General features: G+C 42.0%; 1 protein-coding gene across 2 annotated transcripts in view; it reads left to right on the top strand.

The window, feature by feature from the left end:
- Positions 1–296: 296 nt before the first annotated feature.
- smg7 (SMG7 nonsense mediated mRNA decay factor) overlaps positions 297–26,897 on the top strand; it is a 37,069-nt gene continuing 10,468 nt past the window's right edge. The window contains exons 1-18 of one of the 2 annotated variants that reach the window (XM_041803038.1): positions 297–417; positions 6,954–6,985; positions 7,388–7,505; positions 7,598–7,730; positions 7,815–7,986; positions 8,093–8,164; positions 8,302–8,452; positions 11,087–11,222; positions 11,307–11,469; positions 16,493–16,652; positions 16,734–16,804; positions 19,197–19,257; positions 19,480–19,599; positions 20,017–20,440; positions 20,540–20,681; positions 22,658–23,070; positions 23,506–23,877; positions 26,689–26,838. In XM_041803038.1, the coding sequence (XP_041658972.1) occupies positions 392–417; positions 6,954–6,985; positions 7,388–7,505; positions 7,598–7,730; positions 7,815–7,986; positions 8,093–8,164; positions 8,302–8,452; positions 11,087–11,222; positions 11,307–11,469; positions 16,493–16,652; positions 16,734–16,804; positions 19,197–19,257; positions 19,480–19,599; positions 20,017–20,440; positions 20,540–20,681; positions 22,658–23,070; positions 23,506–23,877; positions 26,689–26,838 (2,916 nt within the window). In that variant the 5' untranslated portion in view covers positions 297–391. The remainder of the gene's footprint in view (positions 418–6,953; positions 6,986–7,387; positions 7,506–7,597; positions 7,731–7,814; positions 7,987–8,092; positions 8,165–8,301; positions 8,453–11,086; positions 11,223–11,306; positions 11,470–16,492; positions 16,653–16,733; positions 16,805–19,196; positions 19,258–19,479; positions 19,600–20,016; positions 20,441–20,539; positions 20,682–22,657; positions 23,071–23,505; positions 23,878–26,688; positions 26,839–26,897) is intronic. The other variant, XM_041803039.1, reaches the window with a different exon arrangement.

Raw genomic sequence — 26,897 nt, 5'->3', positions numbered from 1 at the left:
TCAGAATTCTGGGGTTAAACATTAGTATTCCAAATATTTTTGGAATATTATTTTTGTCTAGCTGGTCACAGTCTGTCTCATACTGTCTCATTATATTTTTAAACCTAATTTATGTTCCTGATGTAACACATACCCTTTATTATTTCCTTATTTCAGTGAAACACCACTCTTCCTCCCTCCTCCTCCTCCTCCCTCCTCTCCCCACTCTTCCTCCCTCCTCCTCCTCCTCCCTCCTCTCCCCACTCTTCCTCCCTCCTCCTCCTCCTCCTCCCTCCTCTCCGGCTCCGTGTGGGTCAGACAGGAACAAGATGGCGGCGGTAGCAGCGCTAGCAGCAGCGTTAGCCTCTGCTCCGGTCCTCCTTGTTGTCTGAGAGACTGGAGAGCCGACAGGATGAACCTCTGCGCCCAGTATCTGCGGTGAGTAGTGTTCGGGATCCTCTGTATTTCCACCCGGCGGTTCTGATGTGGTCCGGGACGTTAATGTAAACCCCGGAGGTGGATTGTTTTGTTCTAATGCTAATGCTAAAGCTAGCTGTCTCGGGGACCACCCCCTTAGCTAAGCTAGCCGTTAGCACCTAGCTATTAGCTTCACATATCAACAAACAATCGATGCCGACGCCTGATGCTGGGATTCAGCCAAGTCTCCTGGCCGTTTAACTAAGAAAGACCACATTTAAGCGGGCTTTGTGTTTTCTGTCAGTCGTTGAGGTGAATTTCGGAGATTTTAGCCTTTACCCGCCACAGACAGACATGTTTACTCAGTGTGTTATTGCTAGTTAGCTTTAGCATGCTACCGTCTTCCTGCGTATGTCAGTTAGCGTTAGCACTGGGATGCTAGAACTTATTTAACGCTGTTTAGGTTGAAATCAACACAAAGATAGTCAAAATTGTGTGTTTATCATAACGTTTACCCAACTAGCGTTCATTATAATACGATATGTGATTTGATAATCGATAATATCGAAAGTACCGCAGCTGCCTCTGCTTTATAGTTCAGGTGTCTGAAAGGATTTATCATCATAGAGATACCAGACATACCAGATCATCATTAAACTTCCAGACACTGTCACAGTTATACACATGCTCATAGTCATGTCTGTGTGAGTAGACAGTATTCAGCTCTCTGCTTTGTTTTATTGACAAGTGAAAAACAGAAACTGTCCAGTGTTGACTGTCAGTGTCTGCTTTAGTTTGATCCTGTAGTATCAGAGTATATATCCAGTGTTTTACCAGAAACACGTCATAGCTGAACATTATTGTGTGGGTACATTCCTTATTAACATAATAACAGGATGAATAATGATGATCATTTGGATCATCTGTCGGTAGATTTTGGTCATTCAGATACCAGGGATGTCCCTGTAGTCTGTGTCCATACTCTGCATTATCAATCAGAGAACTCACCGTCCCTCCTCCTGTTTTAACAACATGGTACAATGTTAACGATCAATTAATTTATTAATCGTCACGTATGTATAAAAACATACATACATGGGCATTTAAATATATATATATATATTAGGGCTGTCAATAGATTAAAATTTTTTATTGTGATTAATCTCACAAATTCCATAGTTAACTTGCGATTAATCGTAAATTAATCACACCTATTTGTCTGTTCTCAATGTACCTTACAGTACTATTTCTCAAGATTTAAATACCCTTATCAACACAAGTGGACAAAAAGCTTTCTTTATGAAAATGTTTGTTTGTCAACAACCCAAAACAACAACAGATAAAGTCCAGAACATTCTCTAGTCTGAGCTCAGAGATACTGACCGCTGCAAAAATCTGCTGAGAGCATAACATGGTAAACTCAAGACCAACAGATGGAGACACTGACCTTAATGTAACATTACTAGGGGTGCACCGATTGCAATTTTCTGGCCGATCACCGAACTTTAAAAAGCCTGACCTACCGATTCCGATTTTGGCCGATACCGATTTTTTTAATAACTGACAGCACACACCTTTAATGTTCCAATCTTATTTTATTGAATAACATTGAACAATATCTGTGAAACAATACAAACTTTTTGTTTTAGGTGCACATGAGATACTTCTCTCAAATATTAATGAAAAGTTTAGAGCATTGCTGTCCAAACTACTAAATGATATCAGTTCCTTTAGTCTTTCATTTTCCACATTTTAGTAGGTAGAGGCATATGAAACCGATCTTATTTACAAGGATCGGCCGATCGCAGATCTTCTATAATTAAGGAAATCGGCACCAATACCAATTTTGGCCGATCGATTGGTGCACCCCTAAACATTACTGAATAATACCATAATGTAGAGTCAAACTTTAGACTTCTAGACCTCCTCCTCCTCTGTTCTCAGCAGCTGAACACAGAACAACAGATCTCATCATCACACATGGACATAAAGAAGTCAAGTCTCTGCTGAGAGCTCAGCAGTAAGGCACAGACACATCTAATGCTGTTTCACTGTTCTGATGTGAGTAAGGTGGACACATCTGCCCTGCTCAAGACAAAAAGCAAGTCATTACTTAAAAATGTCTGCTATTATTTATCAGATTTTTACTTTCAAACTAAAAAATGTAGTCCAAATGTAAAATAAATGCTGACAGTCAGAAATGAGTGTCATCAGTCCAGTAGATTTACTGGAATGATGTCAATAAACACACATGTGAAGCCTCTTTTCAAAACTCATGAAAAAATTATTTAAAAAGTCTGAGTGGAGAACTTTTAAGGTGTAGTAAGAGGACTGAACCATCTCTTCATTCTTCAGATCATAGAAGAGCTACAGATTTAATCTAAAACCATTTTTTCTTCCTAAATAAAGGAGAGCCACAGTCTAATAATGCTTTCAGCTTCTATTCTGATACTCTACAGAGCTCATTCACTAACCTCTGCTCTGCTGTCACACACCAGCCTCTGCTGCTCTGTCTCCTCCTCCTCCTCATGATGCAGCTGTACATTCACCAGCATCAGACAATCTCCTACAGGGACTGCAGAGTCTTTGACACTTCTGCAGCATCTTGATTGACTGTTATTTAAATTTGGCGTTTATTCACAGTTCCAGTCAATCGTTTTAGTAAGTTTCGTTTTTTTCTGAATAATTTCACTTTCAAGCAGGAGCTGCGTGGAGATGAGAGTGGGGGGTAAACGGACCTTTGGGAGACGTTACATCCCTATCATAATCTAAGATTTGATCTGTAGGTACATCCCTATCATAATGTCAGTCCTGATCTGTAGGTACATCCCTATCATAATCTGAGATTTGATCTGTAGGTACATCCCTATCATAATGTCAGTCCTGATCTGTAGGTACATCCCTATCATAATCTGAGATTTGATCTGTAGGTACATCCCTATCATAATGTCAGTCCTGATCTGTAGGTACATCCCTATCATAATGTCAGTCCTGATCTGTAGGTACATCCCTATCATAATGTCAGTCCTGATCTGTAGGTACATCCCTATCATAATGTCAGTCCTGATCTGTAGGTACATCCCTATCATAATGTCAGTCCTGATCTGTAGGTACATCCCTGTCATAATGTCAGTCCTGATCTGTAGGTACATCCCTATCATAATGTCAGTCCTGATCTGTAGGTACATCCCTATCATAATGTCAGTCCTGATCTGTAGGTACATCACTATCATAATCTCAGTCCTGATCGGCAGGTACATCCCTATCATAATGTCAGTCCTGATCCGTAGGTACATCCCTATCATAATGTCAGTCCTGATCTGTAGGTACATCCCTATCATAATCTAAGATTTGATCTGTAGGTACATCCCTATCATAATCTGAGATTTGATCTGTAGGTACATCCCTATCATAATGTCAGTCCTGATCTGTAGGTACATCCCTATCATAATCTCAGTCCTGATCTGTAGGTACATCCCTATCATAATGTCAGTCCTGATCTGTAGGTACATCCCTATCATAATGTCAGCTCTGATCTGTAGGTACATCCCTATCATAATCTCAGTCCTGATCTGTAGGTACATCCCTATCATGATGTCAGCTCTGATCTGTAGGTACATCCCTATCATAATGTCAGTCCTGATCTGTAGGTACATCCCTATCATAATGTCAGTCCTGATCTGTAGGTACATCCCTATCATAATGTCAGTCCTGATCTGTAGGTACATCCCTATCATAATGTCAGTCCTGATCTGTAGGTACATCCCTATCATAATGTCAGTCCTGATCTGTAGGTACATCACTATCATAATCTCAGTCCTGATCGGCAGGTACATCCCTATCATAATGTCAGTCCTGATCCGTAGGTACATCCCTATCATAATGTCAGTCCTGATCTGTAGGTACATCCCTATCATAATCTAAGATTTGATCTGTAGGTACATCCCTATCATAATCTGAGATTTGATCTGTAGGTACATCCCTATCATAATGTCAGTCCTGATCTGTAGGTACATCCCTATCATAATGTCAGTCCTGATCTGTAGGTACATCCCTATCATAATGTCAGTCCTGATCTGTAGGTACATCCCTATCATAATCTAAGATTTGATCTGTAGGTACATCCCTATCATAATCTGAGATTTGATCTGTAGGTACATCCCTATCATAATGTCAGTCCTGATCTGTAGGTACATCCCTATCATAATCTCAGTCCTGATCTGTAGGTACATCCCTATCATAATGTCAGTCCTGATCTGTAGGTACATCCCTATCATAATGTCAGTCCTGATCTGTAGGTACATCCCTATCATAATGTCAGTCCTGATCTGTAGGTACATCCCTATCATAATCTCAGTCCTGATCTGTAGGTACATCCCTATCATAATCTCAGTCCTGATCTGTAGGTACATCCCTATCATAATGTCAGTCCTGATCTGTAGGTACATCCCTATCATAATGTCAGCTCTGATCTGTAGGTACATCCCTATCATAATGTCAGTCCTGATCTGTAGGTACATCCCTATCATAATGTCAGTCCTGATCTGTAGGTACATCCCTATCATAATGTCAGTCCTGATCTGTAGGTACATCCCTATCATAATGTCAGTCCTGATCTGTAGGTACATCCCTATCATAATGTCAGTCCTGATCTATAGGTACATCCCTATCATAATGTCAGTCCTGATCTGTAGGTACATCCCTATCATAATGTCAGTCCTGATCTGTAGGTACATCCCTATCATAATGTCAGTCCTGATCTGTAGGTACATCCCTATCATAATGTCAGTCCTGATCTGTAGGTACATCCCTATCATAATGTCAGTCCTGATCTGTAGGTACATCCCTATCATAATGTCAGCTCTGATCTGTAGGTACATCCCTATCATAATGTCAGCTCTGATCTGTAGGTACATCCCTATCATAATGTCAGTCCTGATCTGTAGGTACATCCCTATCATAATGTCAGTCCTGATCTGTAGGTACATCCCTATCATAATGTCAGCTCTGATCTGTAGGTACATCCCTATCATAATGTCAGTCCTGATCTGTAGGTACATCCCTATCATAATGTCAGTCCTGATCTGTAGGTACATCCCTATCATAATGTCAGTCCTGATCTGTAGGTACATCCCTATCATAATGTCAGTCCTGATCTGTAGGTACATCCCTATCATAATGTCAGCTCTGATCTGTAGGTACATCCCTATCATAATGTCAGTCCTGATCTGTAGGTACATCCCTATGATAACCCTGATCTGTAGTTACAGGCTGGCGCTGTGGTATTCAGAGGTGGGTGGTTTCAGGCCTCAGGGGACTGACAGGTGAATGACACAGGTGTGTTTTCATCACAGGATCCAGTGGCTGCTCGGAGGTCTGTGTTATCTTCATACCAACGGCAGATTTAATCTGAGCTGTTCAAAGTTTCAGTGTCGGTCTATCAGGGTCGTGGTTTAAATGTGACTTGATTCTAGTTAGAGTTACCATGGAAACAGAAATGAAAGCCCTAGACAGGAGTGCTGGGTGTTTGAGTTTCAGTTTCACTTCTCATTTCGTCTTCACTCGTCATAAAAACACCATAAAGGAGATTAACCCTTTATTGTCCTGTGCTGGGTTGTGCTCGATACTCACGTGTGGTTCAAGTGTCAGTGTTGGTCCCCGCTCCCACAGAAACACGGATGTTTTTAGGTGCAGTTTTGGGATTTTTTGGGCTTATTGTAGAGACAGATCAGTGGATAGAGTCAGAACACAGGGGCTGGACATGTAGGATGGAGCCACAGGGCAGACCTGGACCCAGACTGCCCTCCAGGACTCTGTACATGGGGTCAGCAGACATGACCTTAGACCTTTAGATAATTCAGCTGTGTATTCAGGTGTTTCAAGGACTGAAGTTTGAGGTCTGAACTACTACTTGACATAAATGTGTTTTTGTCTCCTTTTATTGTCTAAGCGCCGCACACGCCTGCTGTTTGATAGGCAGAAGTCATTTAAGCTGTGGAGCAGATTAATACAGGAGAAGCCTGATTATGATCCTGTGCAGCTGTAATATTGTTTGTTTTATCTAATGCTCATTTTTCAGTGTTGTCAGAGGGGTGTCATGGTTTAAAGTTTTATAAACACACATGAGAAGCAGATGTTTAATATCAGTAGGTAGTTGTTTTTAATTGTAGTAGATCACAGCTTGTGAAATCAATATCAGTAACTTTTATCATGGTTATTATTTTTCCCCTAGTATCCTGGTATCAGGTCATTTCTTGTTTTTATTCTGAAAAACTCCTTCACGTGTCTAACCTGCGCAGATAGGAATGACGGCTGTTGTTGGAGTTTGCCGGCTGTTTTCTGATCAAATCATTCCTTTTGTTTCTAGAAGCTTCTGGAGTTTTTGATGCCTGTTTAAACACATGATATGGCCAAGTCTTAACCTTTAAAAGCCTCAGTGCTTCAGTGTTATTCTCTCCTGTTGGCTCTGTTCTCTGTCTGCTATGAGGAAGTGTTGTGTGTCGTGTCATTAGCATGCTTGCTGTCTAACCTCCTCTTCTCTGTTTCTCTCCGAGCAGACAGGCAGAGGCCCTGAAGGCTGACATGACAGGTACGTCTGCACCATGTGTTCCTCTTTACACCTGTACAGCACAGAGGCTGAACCATGAGGCAGGGGTCTTGATTACCAGGGTACTTACCAGGATATTTTCATGATCAGAGATCACACGGTCCAGAAGTTTAGCCTACTAGGAGGGATCAAGAGAGCAGGGAGGACCAGAGTCAGTGTGTTAGTATGATCTCTCAAAGCCAGGTCAGTGAGCAGGTAGGGTCATCTGATGAAGTTAGAGCAGGGTAAGCAGAAACACAGGACTGAATCAGGCGTGTTTCTGTCATAAAGCCCTCTCTTATGTCACGTTTGAGGTCAGATATAGTCAGCTAGAGGGTGAACAGTCTTTTGATGCTCCTCCTCATCAATCAGCTGATCCTGGTCTGTTTCCTCTCTGTCTGTCAGATTCAAAGCTGGGGGCGGCAGAGGTCTGGACGTCTCGGCAGGCTCTGCAGGATCTGTACCAGAAGATGCTGGTCACGGACCTGGAGTACGCCCTGGACAAGAAGGTGGAGCAGGACCTGTAAGTGGCTCCGCCCCCACCGCTGTCAGAGAGCACATACGTGTTTGATATGAGAGCTGTGAGGAATCAATCCATCCTTCTGTCCTCTACAGGTGGAATCATGCTTTTAAGAACCAGATCACCACCCTGCAGAGCCAGGCCAAGAACAGAGCCAACCCCAACCGCAGCGAGGTCCAGGCCAACCTGTCGCTGTTCCTGGAGGCCGCCAGCGGCTTCTACACACAGGTACCCGTGTTCTGTCAGTAGACCCGTGCGTCTGTCCTCTTCACTGACTCGTGCAGTAACCTTTACCTGCTCTGTGGTCTCCAGCTGCTGCAGGAGCTCTGCACCGTGTTCAATGTGGACCTGCCGTGTCGCGTCAAGTCGTCCCAGCTCGGCATCATCAGCAATAAACAGAGCAGCAGCAGCGCCATCGTCACGCCGCAGCCCAGCTCCTGCTCCTACATCTGCCAGCACTGCCTCGTCCACCTGGGAGACATCGGTGAGAGAACGCACGCACCGTTTTTATTCCAGCTCAGCGATACCAGAGCTAACTATAGTGGAGAATCAGGTTTCATCTCTACAAACATGGCGTCTCTGTGTTTCAGCTCGTTACCGGAATCAGACCAGCCAGGCGGAGTCGTACTACCGACATGCAGCTCAGCTGGTCCCTTCAAACGGTGAGAGTGGCGCTCTGACTTGTTATTTCCCTTCTTTTTAAACCGGGATACTCTGCCTCTAACAGGTTCAGGTGTAGAGAAGTGTCTGTAGTTTCTTCCTCCTTACTCTTGCTGATTCTCCTGTGTGCCTCCTGCAGGCCAGCCCTACAACCAGCTGGCCATCCTGGCCTCCTCTAAGGGAGATCACCTCACCACCATCTTCTACTACTGCCGCAGCATCGCTGTCAAGTTCCCCTTCCCAGCAGCCTCCACCAACCTGCAGAAGGCGCTGTCCAAGGCTCTGGAGAGGTAACGGAAAACCATTTATGATGCACGATTATCTTAAACTCCCTGTGTTTAAATCTGTGTCTTTGAGCAGAAATCAAACCTCTCAGGTTCTGCTGGCAGAGTGACGTTAGAGTTCTTATTTCTGTGTTTCCAAACAAATGAACGGCAGCCATCAACATGAAAACGAGCTTTCATTTCCTCTTTAGAGGCTCATTTCTGCTCTCTGTGTGGAGGAAAATGGATGCATTTATTTTAAACAATATGCCTGCATCATTTTGTTTTGTTGGATGTTAAAGAAATGAGTCCACTAGAGGTCGCTGTCTCTTCAGACCTCCACCTCTGCTTGGTTGCTCAGTCCCCCGCCCTGCTGTTCTGTTTTAGTTTCTCTCAGCTCTCTTTTGTCTTGTGTTTTTCTGCTCTGGCCTGAACTTTGTTTTAAATTGCCACCATGATAACAGGTGATGTTACAATGTTTGGTCCTTATCTGTAAGCTTCTAGAAAACGTGTAGAAATACAGACATGTATGGAGAGACCGCCCATTGGTATCAGTATGTGTGGAGCATCATGAGCCTTATGGATGATTGTAATGATATAATCCAGTGCTCCTCAACCCTCCTCAACCAAAGAGGCAAAGTGTTGAAAAATACATTTGCAAGAGCCACAATCTAAGTGACGAAAAAGTGGCAAACATGGGTTAGAGTGGCAATAAAAATAAGGTAAAGGTGGCAAAAATAGTAGCAAAAACTGTGAGAAAAAGTGTCAGAAAAGGGCAAAAAGTGGCAAAAATGAGCAAAAACCAACAGAAAAGTGAGAAAAATGGTCCAAAATCACAAAGAGTGGGTAAACGGGGGAAAAAAGTGGAATTCAATTGCAAAAAGCAAACATGGGTGAAAAGGAGCAAAAAATGGCAAAAAACAGAATTCAAGTGTCAAATGTGTCTAAAAGAACTGGGAGAAAAGTGGCAAAAAGGGGGAGAAAAGTGTCAGAAAAGGGCATGAAAGAGGATCACAGTGGCAAAAATGGTCATAAAGCAGCAAAAACATGGTTAAAAAAAGAGTGAAAAGTGAGTAAAATGGGCAAAAACGAGCAGAAAGGTGAGAAAAATTGGCAAAAAACAGCTAAGAGTGGCTGAATGGGAAAAAGTAGATTTTAATTTTAAATGCTGTTTAAATGGGCAAAAAGTGGCAAAAAAGGGCATAAATAGCATAAAGCAGGATTAAAGTGGCAAAAATGGGCTGAAAGCTTTAGAAATGGAATAAAAGTGGCAAAAATGTATGAAAAGGGTCAAACTATGCATCAAATGGCAAAAACTGGGAGAAAAGAAACATGGGGGGGTGTCAGAAAAGGGCAAAAAGTGGTAAAAAAAGAGGATCACAGTAGCAAAAAATGGTCATAAAGCAGCAAAAACATGGTGAAAGAATTAGTGAAAAGTGAATAATATGGGCAAAAGCCAGCAGAAAGATGAGCAAAATTGGCAAAAAACAGCAAAGGGTGGCTAAATGAGAAAAAGGTGGATCTTATTTGAAAAAGGCAAATTATATGAGAAAAGAGGGGCTGGAAAAAAAGGGAGCGAGGGGGGGTTGCAAAAAATAGGATTAAAGTGTCAAAAATGGGAAAAAAAAATGTAAAAAAGAAGTGTCAAAAACGGACTGAAAGCAATAGAAATGGAATTAATTGGCAAAAATGGGTGAAAAGGGTCAAAAAAGAGCATCACAGTGATAAAAATTCATCAAAAACCGGCAAAAAAACTAAAAGTGAGATTTGAGTAAAATGGGCAAAAATTGGTAGAAAGGTGAGAAAAATTGGCAAAAACCAGCAAAGGGTGGCGAAATGAGATAAAAGTGGATTTTATTTGAATAAGGCAAATTAAATTGGTGAAAAGGGGCCAGAAAGGGGGCAAAAAGTTGCAAAAAAGAAGGTTTGAAGTGTCAGAAATGGGCTAAAAGCAATAGAAATGTTCTATAAGTGGCAAAAATTGCAAATAAGGGCAATGAAAATGTACAGACAAAAGATAAAGGTTGACAGTTAAGTTTGACAATTAAAGCTGACTGTGTAACTGTGGGAAACAAACTGATTAAAGTGACTAGTAATGGATAATTTCTGAGGGCAAGGTTCTCCTTTTTTAAGGTTTTCTGGGGGAATAATATTTTAAATGAAGACAGAAGAGAGTCACAGGTTGAGTATGACTGATATTAGGTATCATAGATTTAACTCCAGTCAGTTTAATGAAGGGTTCTGGTTCATCTATCTAGAGTCAAAAGGTTTTACTGGGAATTCGGCTGTTGCACAAACTCTCATCTGTTCTCATGGTCAAACATGAGAGTAAATGTTGATGGGAGTCTCAGACCAGTGGAAAGTATCAGTATTTGTCCCAGTTTGACAACTGGTGCATCTCTACATAATGATATAAGGGACAAAAAGTTTTTATTTCTGACTAAAATCCTTTATCAGTAGAATTTTATAACTGTGCTATTATGGGGGGTAAAACCTCAGGAATAAAAATGGAAAACACGTTAACAACCCAGGATGCTGCTTATTTAATAACACGATAAAATAGTTCCTAGCAGTTCCAGGTTTCTTGTCAGGGACAACAGCGGTGAGGAATATGTGACTCAGTTTACCTTCTGTTTGAACTTTTCTGCCATTCCTCTGCAGCCGTGACGAGGTGAAAACCAAGTGGAGCGTGTCAGATTTCATCCGGGCCTTCATCAAGTTTCACGGCCACGTGTACCTGAGTAAGAGTCTGGACAAACTGGACACTCTGAGAGAGAAACTGGAGGAGCAGTTTCAGGTGAAACAACTTTAACAGAGCTCACTCAGTACGGTTGGATTAAAACAGTGTTATTAAAACCTTTATGTGTGTTTGTTCTTACAGAGGCTGATCCTACAGAAAGCCTTCAGCTCTCAGCAGCTCGTCCACATCACCGTCATCAACCTGTTTGAGCTCCATCACCTCAGAGACCTGACGGCCGACAGCAGCGAGCAGAGCTACAGCAGCGAGCAGCAGATCAGCTGGTTCCAGCTGCTGGGACTCTTCAGTAAGAATCACTGAGAACTCTGTTACTGCTGTGTTTACTTCATTAGAGCACTGTTACTGCTGTGATTACTTTACTAGAACTCTGTTACTGCTGTGGTTACTTCACTAAAACACTGTTACTGCTGTGTTTACTTCACTAGAACACTGTTACTGCTGTGGTTACTTCACTAAAACACTGTTACTGCTGTGTTTACTTCATTAGAACACTGTTACTGCTGTGGTTACTTCACTAGAACTCTGTTACTGCTGTGGTTACTTTACTAGAACTCTGTTACTGCTGTGGTTACTTCACTAAAACACTGTTACTGCTGTGTTTACTTCACTAGAACTCTGTTACTGCTGTGGTTACTTCACTAAAACACTGTTACTGCTGTGTTTACTTCATTAGAACACTGTTACTGCTGTGGTTACTTCACTAGAACTCTGTTACTGCTGTGGTTACTTTACTAGAACTCTGTTACTGCTGTGGTTACTTCACTAGAACACTGTTACTGCTGTGGTTACTTTACTAGAACACTGTTACTGCTGTGGTTACTTCACTAGAACACTGTTACTGCTGTGGTTACTTCACTAGAACTCTGTTACTGCTGTGGTTACTTCACTAGAATGGTTACTGCTGTGGTTACTTTACTAGAACTCTGTTACTGCTGTGGTTACTTCACTAGAACTCTGTTACTGCTGTGGTTACTTCGCTAGAACACTGTTACTGCTGTGGTTACTTTACTAGAACACTGTTACTACTGTGGTTACTTCACTAGAACACTGTTACTGCTGTGGTTACTTTACTAGAACTCTGTTACTGCTTTGGTTACTTCACTAGAACACTGTTACTGCTGTGGTTACTTTACTAGAACTCTGTTACTGCTGTGGTTACTTCACTAGAACACTGTTACTGCTATGGTTACTTCACAAGAACACTGTTACTGCTGTGGTTACTTCACTAGAATGGTTACTGCTGTGGTTACTTTACTAGAACACTGTTACTGCTGTGGTTACTTCTCTAGAATGGTTACTGCTGTTGTTACTTCACTAGAATGGTTACTGCTGTGGTTACTTCACTAGAATGGTTACTGCTGTGGTTACTTCACTAGAACTCTGTTACTGCTGTGGTTACTTCACTAGAACTTTGTTACTGCTGTGTTTACTTCACTAGAACTCTGTTACTGCTGTGGTTACTTCACTAAAACACTGTTACTGCTGTGGTTACTTCACTAGAATGGTTACTGCTGTGGTTACTTCACTAGAACACTGTTACTGCTGTGGTTACTTCTCTAGAATGGTTACTGCTGTTGTTACTTCACTAGAATGGTTACTGCTGTGGTTACTTCACTAGAATGGTTACTGCTGTGGTTACTTCACTAGAATTGTTACTGCTGTGGTAACTTCACCAGAACACTGTTACTGCTGTGGTTACTTCACTAGAACTTTGTTACTGCTGTGGTTACTTCACTAGAACTCTGTTACTGCTGTGGTTACTTCACTAGAACACTGTTACTGCTGTGTTTACTTCATTAGAACACTGTTACTGCTGTGGTTACTTTACTAGAACTCTGTTACTGCTGTGGTTACTTCACTAGAATGGTTACTGCTGTGGTTACTTTACTAGAACTCTGTTACTGCTGTGGTTGCTTCACTAGAACACTGTTACTGCTGTGTTTACTTCATTAGAACACTGTTACTGCTGTGGTTACTTCACTAGAACACTGTTACTGCTGTGGTTACTTTACTAGAACACTGTTACTGTTGTGGTTACTTCACTAGAACACTGTTACTGCTGTGGTTACTTTACTAGAACTCTGTTACTGCTGTGGTTACTTCACTAGAATGGTTACTGCTGTGGTTACTTTACTAGAACTCTGTTACTGCTGTGGTTGCTTCACTAGAACTCTGTTACTGCTGTGGTTACTTCACTAGAACACTGTTACTGCTGTGGTTACTTTACTAGAACACTGTTACTACTGTGGTTACTTCACTAGAACACTGTTACTGCTGTGGTTACTTTACTAGAACTCTGTTACTGCTGTGGTTACTTCACTAGAACACTGTTACTGCTGTGGTTACTTTACTAGAACTCTGTTACTGCTGTGGTTACTTCACTAGAACACTGTTACTGCTATGGTTACTTCACAAGAACACTGTTACTGCTGTGGTTACTTCACTAGAATGGTTACTGCTGTGGTTACTTTACTAGAACACTGTTACTGCTGTGGTTACTTCTCTAGAATGGTTACTGCTGTTGTTACTTCACTAGAATGGTTACTGCTGTGGTTACTTCACTAGAATGGTTACTGCTGTGGTTACTTCACTAGAACTCTGTTACTGCTGTGGTTACTTCACTAGAACTCTGTTACTGCTGTGGTTACTTCACTAGATTGGTAACTGCTGTGGTTACTTCACTAGAATGGTTACTGCTGTGGTTACTTCACTAGAATTGTTACTGCTGTGGTAACTTCACCAGAACACTGTTACTGCTGTGGTTACTTCACTAGAACTTTGTTACTGCTGTGGTTACTTCACTAGAACTCTGTTACTGCTGTGGTTACTTCACTAAAACACTGTTACTGCTGTGTTTACTTCATTAGAACACTGTTACTGCTGTGGTTACTTCACTAGAACTTTGTTACTGCTGTGTTTACTTCACTAGAACTCTGTTACTGCTGTGGTTACTTCACTAAAACACTGTTACTGCTGTGTTTACTTCATTAGAACACTGTTACTGCTGTGGTTACTTCACTAGAACTCTGTTACTGCTGTGGTTACTTCACTAGAACTCTGTTACTGCTGTGGTTACTTCACTAGAACACTGTTACTGCTGTGGTTACTTTACTAGAACACTGTTACTGCTGTGGTTACTTCACTAGAACACTGTTACTGCTGTGGTTACTTCACTAGAACTCTGTTACTGCTGTGGTTACTTCACTAGAATGGTTACTGCTGTGGTTACTTTACTAGAACTCTGTTACTGCTGTGTTTACTTCATTAGAACACTGTTACTGCTGTGGTTACTTCACTAGAACACTGTTACTGCTGTGGTTACTTTACTAGAACACTGTTACTGTTGTGGTTACTTCACTAGAACACTGTTACTGCTGTGGTTACTTTACTAGAACTCTGTTACTGCTGTGGTTACTTCACTAGAACACTGTTACTGCTATGGTTACTTCACAAGAACACTGTTACTGCTGTGGTTACTTCACTAGAATGGTTACTGCTGTGGTTACTTTACTAGAACACTGTTACTGCTGTGGTTACTTCTCTAGAATGGTTACTGCTGTGGTTACTTCACTAGAATGGTTACTGCTGTGTTTACTTCACTAGAATGGTTACTGCTGTGGTTACTTCACTAGAACTCTGTTACTGCTGTGGTTACTTCACTAGAACTCTGTTACTGCTGTGGTTACTTCACTAGATTGGTAACTGCTGTGGTTACTTCACTAGAATGGTTACTGCTGTGGTTACTTCACTAGAATTGTTACTGCTGTGGTAACTTCACCAGAACACTGTTACTGCTGTGGTTACTTCACTAGAACTTTGTTACTGCTGTGGTTACTTCACTAGAACACTGTTACTGCTGTGGTTACTTCACTAGAACACTGTTACTGCTGTGGTTACTTCAGTAGAACACTGTTACTGCTGTGGTTACTTCACTAGAACTGTTACTGCTGTGTTTACTTCACTAGAACTCTGTTACTGCTGTGGTTACTTCACTAAAACACTGTTACTGCTGTGTTTACTTCATTAGAACACTGTTACTGCTGTGGTTACTTCACTAGAACTCTGTTACTGCTGTGGTTACTTCACTAGAACTCTGTTACTGCTGTGGTTACTTCACTAGAACACTGTTACTGCTGTGGTTACTTTACTAGAACACTGTTACTGCTGTGGTTACTTCACTAGAACACTGTTACTGCTGTGGTTACTTCACTAGAACTCTGTTACTGCTGTGGTTACTTCACTAGAATGGTTACTGCTGTGGTTACTTTACTAGAACTCTGTTACTGCTGTGGTTACTTCACTAGAACTCTGTTACTGCTGTGGTTACTTCACTAGAACACTGTTACTGCTGTGGTTACTTTACTAGAACACTGTTACTACTGTGGTTACTTCACTAGAACACTGTTACTGCTGTGGTTACTTTACTAGAACTCTGTTACTGCTGTGGTTACTTCACTAGAACACTGTTACTGCTGTGGTTACTTTACTAGAACTCTGTTACAGCTGTGGTTACTTCACTAGAACACTGTTACTGCTATGGTTACTTCACAAGAACACTGTTACTGCTGTGGTTACTTCACTAGAATGGTTACTGCTGTGGTTACTTTACTAGAACACTGTTACTGCTGTGGTTACTTCTCTAGAATGGTTACTGCTGTTGTTACTTCACTAGAATGGTTACTGCTGTGGTTACTTCACTAGAATGGTTACTGCTGTGGTTACTTCACTAGAACTCTGTTACTGCTGTGGTTACTTCACTAGAACTCTGTTACTGCTTTGGTTACTTCACTAGAACTCTGTTACTGCTGTGGTTACTTCACTAGAACACTGTTACTGCTGTGGTTACTTCACTAGATTGGTAACTGCTGTGGTTACTTCACTAGAATGGTTACTGCTGTGGTTACTTCACCAGAACACTGTTACTGCTGTGGTTACTTCACTAGAACTTTGTTACTGCTGTGGTTACTTCACTAGAACACTGTTACTGCTGTGGTTACTTCACTAGAACACTGTTACTGCTGTGGTTACTTCACTAGAACAGAACACTGTTACTGCTGTTGATACTTCACTAGAACCCTGTTACTGCTGTGGTTACTTCACTAGAACTCTGTTACTGCTTTGGTTACTTCACAAGAACACTGTTACTGCTGTGGTTACTTTACTAGAACCAGACATTTAGAGGTCAATGACACTTCACCCCTCCATCCATTCAGCCAGGTTCAGGACCCACCTGACGGGGAGGAGCTAGATGAAGGGTTAGGGTGTCTGTCGCTTCACTGTTGACCTTGTTTGACCTTGTGTCCCCTCAGTGTCCTTCCTGGGCGTCATGTTCAGCCGTGCTCTGCTCAATAAGAGCCGTGGGGAGGAGATCATGGGAGAGTGTCCTCTTCCTGCCATCAAAGTGTCCCTGGACTGGCTCAGACTGAGGCCCAGCGTCTTCCGTGAGGCAGCCGTGGATCAGAGGCAGCAGTAAGTCCTGATACAGACTCCGTACTCTTTGATTGGCTCTGAACATGAAGTGTAATCCCTCCCCGTCTCTCTTTCTCTCAGTATCTGGCCCTGGCTGGTCTCCATCCTCAACAGTTTCCAGCCCAAAGAGGACGACGTGTCGTGTTCTTCAGGTAGGAGTCAGCTGCTTCTGATTCTATTTTTAGCTCATCTAATCAATCAGGGCCGTGATCCTCCTCAGGTTTCTGCTAGTCTGGTTCAAGGGAGCAGGACTAAATAAATCTGGTTTATGATGATGCTGTTTTATCAGAGCTGGAGGTCAGCATGTGGACGTCATATCCTGATATATAGATCCTTCACTGAAGAAGCCTTCTGCTTTGGTAGTTTTATTACCCATAATGCTTTTTTCAGCTTTCAGCAGGTTTAGAGAAAAGATGAATCATTTTTTAGTTTTGGGCTGAGATAGCAGCTCTGTGAGAGGATTATTCCAGCTCAGACCAAAGATTTGTGACTTAATCAGACCGATTTAAGGCTCATTATTGCTCTGTGTTCCAGACTCCCATGTTTTTTTAAAGCTTTGGGACGTCTGTATTCAGTTAAAAGATGTTGGTGTAATAAAGCCTCAGATTCCCAGATTAACTGCAGGAACAACTGGAACAGCGCTGTGCTCAACAGTGTCCCTTCTCCCTCACTATCCAATCAAAATCAAGAAGGGGCGGGACTTCTGGTCATGGCGTAAGAGAAACCGATCTGACTCGTCCTTCCTCGTCTCCTTTAGAGGGTGGTTTTCAGGTCTGCAGCTGCTGCCATTGTCAGATAAGATTCCTTTACAGTCACTGCATCTCTCCTGTACCATATTTCTACTACAATGATCAGCTGCTGTAAGACGTCTGTTATTCAAAATCAGTATATATCCTGCCATCCTACTTTATTGTTTCTGCTCAACTGCAATTAATCAAAAAATAATCGAAAGCGAGGAAAACCTGGCAGGTCAATTATTTCAATTTTTTCCCCTTTTCTTGGAAAACTTTGACATTTTACAAAAAACGTTTTCATTTCAGTTGATGTGTGTTTTGATTTTAAATGTTTCAATAGATAAACATAAATTGTTAGTCTGTGCCTATTCCTTTCAGTTGTTTGTTTTAAAATTATGTAAATATTTACAGAACAACCAGAGGTTGTGGGTGGAATAATCATTCATTAATCATAATCAAGGTAAAAAGTTCAGTTAATCATGATTTTGATTTTCGCCCAGCCCTATGACAGATCGCGACCCAAGTTTCCAAAAAATGTTCAACAACGCATATTTAGTTAATTGAATATGTTGCAGTTGGGAACATAATTCGACCAAAACACTTGATATTAAAAAAATAAAAGGAACAAAACCGAAATATTTTATACCCCTTTCCCCCATCATTATGTGTCAATTTTTGTCAGTTTTTCAGAAAACATGTAAAATTACTTCATTGTCATGGGAAGAGTAGCCATGTATTGCACGAACAGGAGATACATTTGTTGAAATATTGATCAAACATTTAAATTTACCCAATTTCACAGTAAAACAGGATAAAATTAAAGGTATCGATGCATGTCCAATAAGGACTTCAGGACTTTTGCCACCTTTTTTTTTCCAGACACCTAGTCGCGACCCACTGAAGACTGCTCTGTGACCCACTTTTGGGTCCTGACCCACCAGTTGAGAACCACTGCTCTGGGACAGGGGTCACTAACTGGCAGACTGCGGTCCGGGTCCGAACCAAGACACCATCCAATATGGACCTGGACCTGGACCTACGATCATTAGATTAAAAAGGAACTTTAAATATGACGAGGCCCTTCTATTTTACTGGCACAGCTATTCTAGGATTTACGGTACTGGTTTTGCAGATCAGGAAATGCACAGACCAGTTGCATGGGAGTTAAGCTATCTCACGTGACGCCACTCGGCCAATAGAGTGTTTGCTTCCAGGTGGTAGACATTGAACCGCTGCATTCATACGAGAGACAGACGACAGGAAGACAGAAAGAGAAAAGAAAAGTTCAGAATGTGTGTGTTCAATTTATTATGTGTTAAGATTTGTTGAATTTAATATGTTAAGTTGGTTGATAGAGTTATAGCACTTTATTTTATTTATTATTTTTATTTATGGAGTAATAATTTTTGTAAATTAGCTTTAAAATGACAATCAGATTTGTTTGAATAAAAACGTGTGTTTCAAATAGAATTAACAGCTTTAAAGGAAAGCAAATTTTCATATTTTATCAGCTCAACAAGTCCTTGAAATCTCACCCAGATCCACATTTCACACTCACTTAAGTTAAACATGATGTTCCAGACCATAGGGTTAATACATTTTCTCTGACTGGACCTCTTAATTTTAGTAGATTAGCCCCGCCCTAGGACAAACTCAGATGTAGGGATCTGTCCCTGCCGAGTCTTTGTACGGTTAACATGGATGATCCCAGAGCAGATCTGTTCCTGTTGATATCTGATGATATGACTGTAATCAGTGTAGCTCTAGGATGTTTGTTCTACGGCTGAAGGTGCGTTTGTTTTCTCTGCAGTGATGCCCCTGCCAGAGGAGTTTGAGCTGCAGGGTTTCTTGGCACTGCGGCCCGCGCTCAGGTAAACTCACCTTTTCCATAAATCCACCTGAAGGGCTGGAGCCGGGCTTTAGGGCTGCTCTTCAATAACATTAATCATTATCAGGTTTATTTCTATTGATGGGTGATTAGTTACCTATTTTTGGTTCTAAGGCTTAAATTGAACTCGTCTCCTTCATCAGACCTGAGATGAAGGTTTTGGTGTTTTATGTGTTTGGTGTGTTAACGGTGGTTCTTGTTTCAGGGCTCTGGACTTCACTAAAGGTCACCAGGGGATTCTGGTGGACAGAGACGGTCTGCCTGTCCACACCCGACATCAGAGACTCATCAGTCTGGGGAAGTGGGTCGCCGACAACCAGCCAGGGTGAGTCCAGCTTCACATTTACATCGGACTGCTGTTCATCTGATTAATCACCAATATGTGCAGCACATATCCTCTATTATCCATAAAAGATCTGGACTTTCTGCATTTACAGACGGAAAGATTAAATAAACCCTAGATAGTTTTGGGTATCATTTCTTTGGCATGTTTTTGACATTTTTCTTGTAGCAGCTTTAGGATAAAAACAAGGCTGAAGATTTTAAAGCCTTGGTACTTCATTGATCTTTAGAATAAAGGTGATAAAATCCTTTTATAAACATTCATTATCAGTATTAGAATAACTAAAGTCTCACTGTGGAAACTAGGACCCAGAGTCAACATCAGAGATTAAAAGTAAAATCACCTCAGGTATCGAGCACCCTGACAGCACATCCATACGTTCCCGTCTCCTCTCTGCAGGCTGATCCAGTGCAGAGTGAGCGAGGACGGCCTCCTCGTCTTCTTCACCGACATTCCAGAGCAGGCCATCGAGGAGCCGCAGGAGAAGGAGGCGCCGGTGCTGCAGGAGTCGTCGAACGGCGAGCAGACGGCCAACGACGGTCTGAACTCCGGTCTGAAGTCGGTGCTGTCGGCGGGGAAGACGCAGAGCTCGTGGCCGGACGGCGGCGACCGTCCCGTCGTCACCTTTAAGGAGAACATCAAACCGCGGGAGCAGAGCCGTGAGCCGACACGAAACCACCACCTGAAGGACAGCGGGAAGGAGCGGCGAGACTTCAGCAAAGGAAACGGGGCTGCTGGGAAAGGAGAGCTGAAGAGGGACGGGAAGAGGAAGAGCGAGCTGAAGAAGGCTGCTCATGAGAAGACGCCTGACGCCGTTAAACAGGTAAGAAGCTCAGGGTTTGGTCTGTGATTGGCTGATGTGGTGGCTCCTTTATTAGTCCAGTTTTACCAGAAGTGTCGCTCTTTTTCTCCTCTCCTTCAGGTGAAAGCGCAGACGGAGCTGAGGAAGACTCCGGTGTCTGAGACCAAGAAGACTCCTGGGACCCAAACTCAAACCACCTGCTCCTCCCAGTTCATCCCCATCCACCATCCTGGAGCCTTCCCACCGCTACCCAGCAGACCCGGTACGTACACACCCCACACAGTAACGCCTCTACAGACCAGCCTCTGTAGAGATAGAACCTGTTAAAGATGATCCTATGACCATGAACGACTGTTGTCTCTCTCCTCAAACACGCCACCACCATATACCCTTAAAACAGGACGTCACAGTCTGATTAATACCTGTAGTGAGGTTCCTGGCTTCTTCCTCGCTCATTGTCACCGTCCTCTTCTGTCTCTTAGCCTTATATAACTGTACTAACTGGCTTCTTTTTAGCTGAAGGTGTATGAACTAATGCTGTAAAGCTGTACTCACTTCTCCTGGCCTGCTGTTAAGGTCACAGTGCTGAAAGCAACCAGGGCACTCTGTGGGATAGATGCCACTCTCCCTATGGAAAGTTACTGATCTGTTAGATTGACTAGAACAGGGGTGGAGTGGGGGGGATCAGTCACAACAGGGGCCAGATTCTGGACTTAGGTCTAAGGTGAGAGCCTACTAGGGCCAACACAGCACACACACACAAAAAAACCCACTAGTGATAAATCATTTGGAAATTCAACAAAGTAAAAATGATTAATTTAAAAGCTCAAAATCTGAGAAAGTCTAACTTATTACTTTAGAACGCGATATTAAAAATAAAAAACTAATGTTTTAAAAAGCAAATATGTGAGTAGAAAGTTAAAAACATAAGTTTGAAATGTCAAAATATGACTTTAAATTTTAAACTGTGAGTCTCACAAGTCAAAATATGGGATTTAAAAAACATAGTTAGGGTTGAAAATGTCAAAATATGAGCTAAATGCCAAAATGATTAACTAAAAGTTAAAAAAACATGACTTAAATTGAAAATTGTGAGCATAAAATGTCAAAATATGAAAAACACATTGAAGATGAGTTTAAAAGTCAAAATATGGGATTAAAAAGCCAATGTAAGGACTTAAAAAGGTAAAAAAAATGACTTAAATTTAAAATTGTGAATTTAAAATGTTCAAATATATATGATATAATAAGAAAGAATTATGAATTGAAAATGTCAAAATATGTGAAAAAAATGAAATAATGAGATTAAAAGTCAAAATATGGGATTTAAAAGCCAAAGTTAGGGGTTAAAAATGTCAAAATTTGAGCTAAAATTCCAAATGATTACTTAAAAAGTTAAAAAAGAAAATGAGTAAAATTTAAAGTTGTGGTTCAAAATGTAAAAATAGGATAAGTAAGAACTATTAATTGAAAATGTCAAAATATGAGAAAAAAATTGAAATCATGAGTTTAAAAGTCAAAATATGGGATTAGAAAGCCAAAGGTAGGGGTTAAAAATGTCAAAATTTGATATAAAATTTAAAATAATGAGTGGAAAACGTAATAGTATGACTTAAATTTAAACGTATGAATCTAATAGATAAAAATATGACATATAAAGTCCAAATTCTGAGTTGAAAAGGTCGAAGTATGAAATGCAAAGTCAAAATCATAAGTTTGAGTCATAATCTTGAGTTGCAAAATTGAAAATATGAAATAAAAACACAAATTAATTTCTTTTCCCACATTCTTGACTTTTTATCTGTTTTTTATCTTTATTTTTTCAGATTTTTATGGCTTAACAAGTAAATTTTAAATAATCATGGTTAAGTTTATATTTTATACTGGAGTAAATCTGCAGGCCTCAGACTGGTGGGACAGGTAGAATACAAACCTGATATGATCTTGTGGGCCAGATAGAACCGCTTGAGGGCCCAGATTTGGCCCCTTGGCCTCGAGTTTGACACGCTGGACTGTAATGACTATTATCAGGTAGAAAAGCTGCTTTTATGAAGTCTTGATCAAGGTTGCCATTTCAAACATTCAAAAAGAGCTAAAACATTTTCCTGAAACCTTAAACTGGTCGTCACAGACTTGGATAAAAGCTCAAACATGAGCGTATACAAACTTTAAAATGCTCCTCCTCCTAAAAGTTTTGTCTGTCCGTTAAAATCTCACTCCTGATTGGTTCCTCCGCAGGGTTCCCTCCCTACGTGATCCCTCCCCCAGTGGCGTTCCCTGGCCTCCAGGTGAATCCAGGCTTCACCTTCTCCACCGGCGTGTCTGTCCCCGCCCCCTTCCTCCAGCCGGGCGTCCACACTCAGGCTGGCAGCCAGGCGGGGAAGCAGTCCCACATTCCCTACAGCCAGCAGAGGCCCTCCGGTCCCGGTCCGGGTCAGGGGCCGGGGACCGCGGGCCAAGTCCCGGGGGCAATGACCCAGAGCGCCTCTCAGAATCAGCAGCCGCAGAGCCAGACGCCCTCCCAGCAGGCTTTGCAGCAGACGGTCCAGCTGCAGGTTCAGGCCATGAGCCAGCAGCAGCAGTCTCCCACTAAACCGGGGCAGCAGGTCGGGATGGGGAAGAGTCCACCTCACCACCCGGGTCTGCAGCAGGTCAGTTCATTAGATCTCTAGAGGAGGAACTAGACCCTCAGAGCCCCTTTATTCAGCTCTAAACCCACCTGCATGTGTACGGGTATTTCATAGTCCTGTTGAGTCTTGGTCCAGACCTCCACACCTGAGTACAGTTATTTAAATTCTACATATGTTAAAAATGTGCTCAGTGACTGCCCTCTACAGGTTAAAACCCGGCTGTTGCAGCTAAATGTTGTCCTAGCTGACATGTGGTGCCAACTTCTTCTCTTTTTGAAGTTCCAGGATAGATCTGAGCTGAAACTCGGGGGGTTAGTCTCTAAAACATCCTCCTCTTAGCATGTAAAAGGCGTAAAACAGGTTATTTTACAGCCTGACCTTTTTAAAACCTCAGACAGAGACAGAAGAGAGATCCTCAGAGTAGTCAGTGATGTTTTTGTGTTTCTGTCCCAACAGTACATGCAGGTCCAGGACCAGCCGGCTCAGATGTGGAACCAGGCTCAGGCCGCCCTGCAGAAAGTTCCCACTCTGCAGATGTCCATGAAGCAGCCTCAGACGCAGCAGCAGCAGCAGGCCTTCTACATGGCAGCTCAGGACCCTCTCAAACTGTACGAGTCCCAGCTGCAGCCCCCCACCCAGCAGCAGCTCCCCAACATGGACAAGAAGATCAAGTACCCCAACGTCAAGATGCAGGACTTCTACTGGGAGCCCTCCTACAGGTTAGGAGACGGGCTGGCCGTCATGGCCGACAGGATGAAGAGGCCTCCTCCAGGAGGAATCTGTCCGGACCAGGACCCCTCTGCCGGGCCCCGGGGACCCCCGTTTGAGGTGAGCTCTGAAAGGAGAGGGTATTTTAGTGTGTGTTGCTTCTCTGTCTCTGCTTCTTTTCCTTCTGCCGCCTTTTCCTCTTCAGTGTCTCTGTTCTGTTAGAAACGTCTGATAGGGATGGAAGTTTCAGGAATATTCCACAGGGTCTGTCTGTGTGCTAGAAGAGCTGTTTCAGCTGAGCAGCAGCTATCTAAACAGAGCGCATCGACCCAAACAGGAAGTCAGATGTGGGAATATTCATAGCATCTGGTCAGTTTCAAAATAAAACACATGCTCAGACCGCTGGTTGATTATCCCATCACTGCATGATCTTAAAGTCAAAGCAGGGAGCCAGTGAACTGCAACTCAGCCTCAGACAGGCAACGCAAAAATGCTGGAGTCCTCCTCTCCAGGAGTAGACCTGCTTATCTGGATCTGATCCAAAGCACAGGAAACATCTATTCACGTGATCAGATCCTGTCTGATAATAGTTTCTGATTATTATTCTTTAAAAATCTGACTGAGAGGACAGAAGAGCTCATGTGCTGAGGTGACTTTTAATGAAATGACTCTAACTCCTGTGTACCAGTGGAAAAGCTGGGTTAGCTTTAGAAGTATTAAAAATCAGATACCTCCTGATCCTAAGTGCTAAATTACACTTTAAATTTATGAACAATCTGACACTTGAATCCTGATTCTCACCTCTTCTCTGGTGTCCTAAGATATCAGAGATGAAAGTTAATGCTGGTATAATAACAGCTTCGCTGATATGGACATGTCAGCTGATATTTAAGCTGATTTACCAGCTGTACACATCAACATAAAGGGCTTAAATCTCTGAATTCTGTCTCCAAGAACATTTCCTGAGTGGCCCTGCCCCGGTTAGAAATAGATGCAGGGGTGGACTGGGACAAAACTCAGCCCTGGCATTTTCTGTCCAGACCAGCCCACTACATTATCAGCGGGCACCACTTAGAAGTTCACAAATCTCACAGCGTCTTCTCTCATGCAATCTACGAGTGTTTTCCAAAGCAAGAAAGTCAGATCTTTGTGACACTACCTGAAAATGCTTAAGACAGCTCTATTTGCACAGCCATTTGAAAACTACAGTAAAAATGTCAAATTACTGCATTTACTGAGGTGAGTACAAGACACTGAATACATATGATTCAAGTTTTTACTGCCTAATGCTCTTTACAATTTTAATTTCTTCACAGCATTGTGCAAAAGAAAAATACAACCTTTGGATAGAGCTGTGCATAACAATATTATAGTCCACTGGAACTGTTCAATTTAGGCAAAAAAAAGTGATAAAGAAATGCTTTAGCTCTTTGGTCCGCTGTTTCTCAGCGCCACCCGGGCGTTTTTTTTCTTCCTGTCCATTTTGATTTTTCCTGGCTAGTTAGCAAATAGCAAACAGTTTGCCTGTCCCGCCCATGAGGTCCCGTGGCTGGCAGGCCCAATTGGAGGGAATTTAGAAAATGAAGAAACTTGCACCGCCTCAGATAGGCCGTCTGATAGGCCATGCCAATGTTCGTTCCTGATTCATATACCCTCACAAAGGGTAAACAATATGACGGTTAGCATTCATCAGTGGTAATTTTAGCTTGTCTTTAAATGAAATGTGTTTTTGTTTTAGTCACTTTTTAGTCATTTCTTTCCTTTTTAGTTTTAGTCATGGAAAAAAAGGCTGTCGACAGATAGTTTTAGTCAACAAAATCAACACTGGCATTCAAGCTAGTGGTAATAAATGATCATAATTGGATTAAAGTGGATAAAAAGACGTTCAGTATCAGGTCTACTGGTGTGGATTTAATCATTAAGTCCCCAAAAGTCACACGAACTCCGGGCTTGCTGAAAATGCTGCTGTAAGGATTCAAAGGCACCGATAGCGTAAATGGGAAGGAACAACAGCTTCAAGAGGAAAAACAAGTAAGAGTTCAGAAGTTGTTTAACTTTAGATAAACTGTCACTTCCTGTCGTTAACGACAGCGCCGGTCTGGAAGGTGTTTTAACGATTATATTCAGAGAAAAACTCACCATTCTTTGCTGCTGCAGTCCTTGAGGGTCCTTTAGTTCTTCTTCACTGCTTTAAAAATGGTAGCCTGTGCATGACGTGGTTTCTAGCAGTGAAGAAGAAATGATTTTGGTTTATGGCGCTAACTGTTAGCACGGCTAAACGAAGCAAAATATAAAGTTAAAAAGTATCTGATCAGTGCATAAACTTGTGTATACCTGCATTTTAACCAGTATTTCTGATACTGGTATGAACACCTCTAGTTATAAAACAACTGAAAGATGCTCTATAACCACTATCCAGTGGTAGTCCTGCAATAGATGTGATATATACTGGAAAAAATTTAGTGTAAAATTAAGATGAATGTCTCCTGGAAAGTTTTATCTTTTATTAAATGATTGTTGCTGGTCAAATCCTTTGTTTTGATTGATGAGGTGAGCATGAAGTCAGAGGCAGAACCTTTCTTCATGAGCAAAAATAAGCCTGGATATCTGCACTAATCCAGTATCCCACATCCCTACAGCAGATAAAATACAAGCTGTGAATGCCGATCTCAACAGTCTGATGTTTATTTACAGTTTTGGTTACTGACTCCAGGTTATAGTGTGCACAGAGATGTTTGTACGTAGGATTAGAAATGATTGTAGGCACGGACAGGACAACAGGACCTGTGTGGATGAAATCTGTTCAGCTCTCAAGATTTAAGCACAACTCTCCTTTTTCTACCTTGGTCTTACCAGCTTGCCTTCTGTCTTTTTCTCTTCTTTTTCCCGCTCTCTTCTTCTTCTTCTTCCTCTTGCTTCATCTCTCACTAGGACAACAAGAGCTCGCCTCTTCTCCCTCCTGACCTGTTAAAAAGTCTAGCAGATTTTGAGGAGGAGGAGGAGCTGGTCTTTACTAAGCCTCCTGATTTCTTCCAGGCTTTGGCCGGCCCTCTTAGCACTGCTCCTGGACCAAACATATTTGTATGTAGACTTGTTTTCTGCCTCCAACACCCCCAACATCCAGCCCTTTAACATCCAAC

Source organism: Cheilinus undulatus, linkage group 13 (assembly GCF_018320785.1).
Source record: "Cheilinus undulatus linkage group 13, ASM1832078v1, whole genome shotgun sequence".
Classification (NCBI taxonomy): Eukaryota; Metazoa; Chordata; class Actinopteri; order Labriformes; family Labridae; genus Cheilinus; species Cheilinus undulatus.
This window is presented reverse-complemented; position numbering and strand designations above follow the sequence as displayed.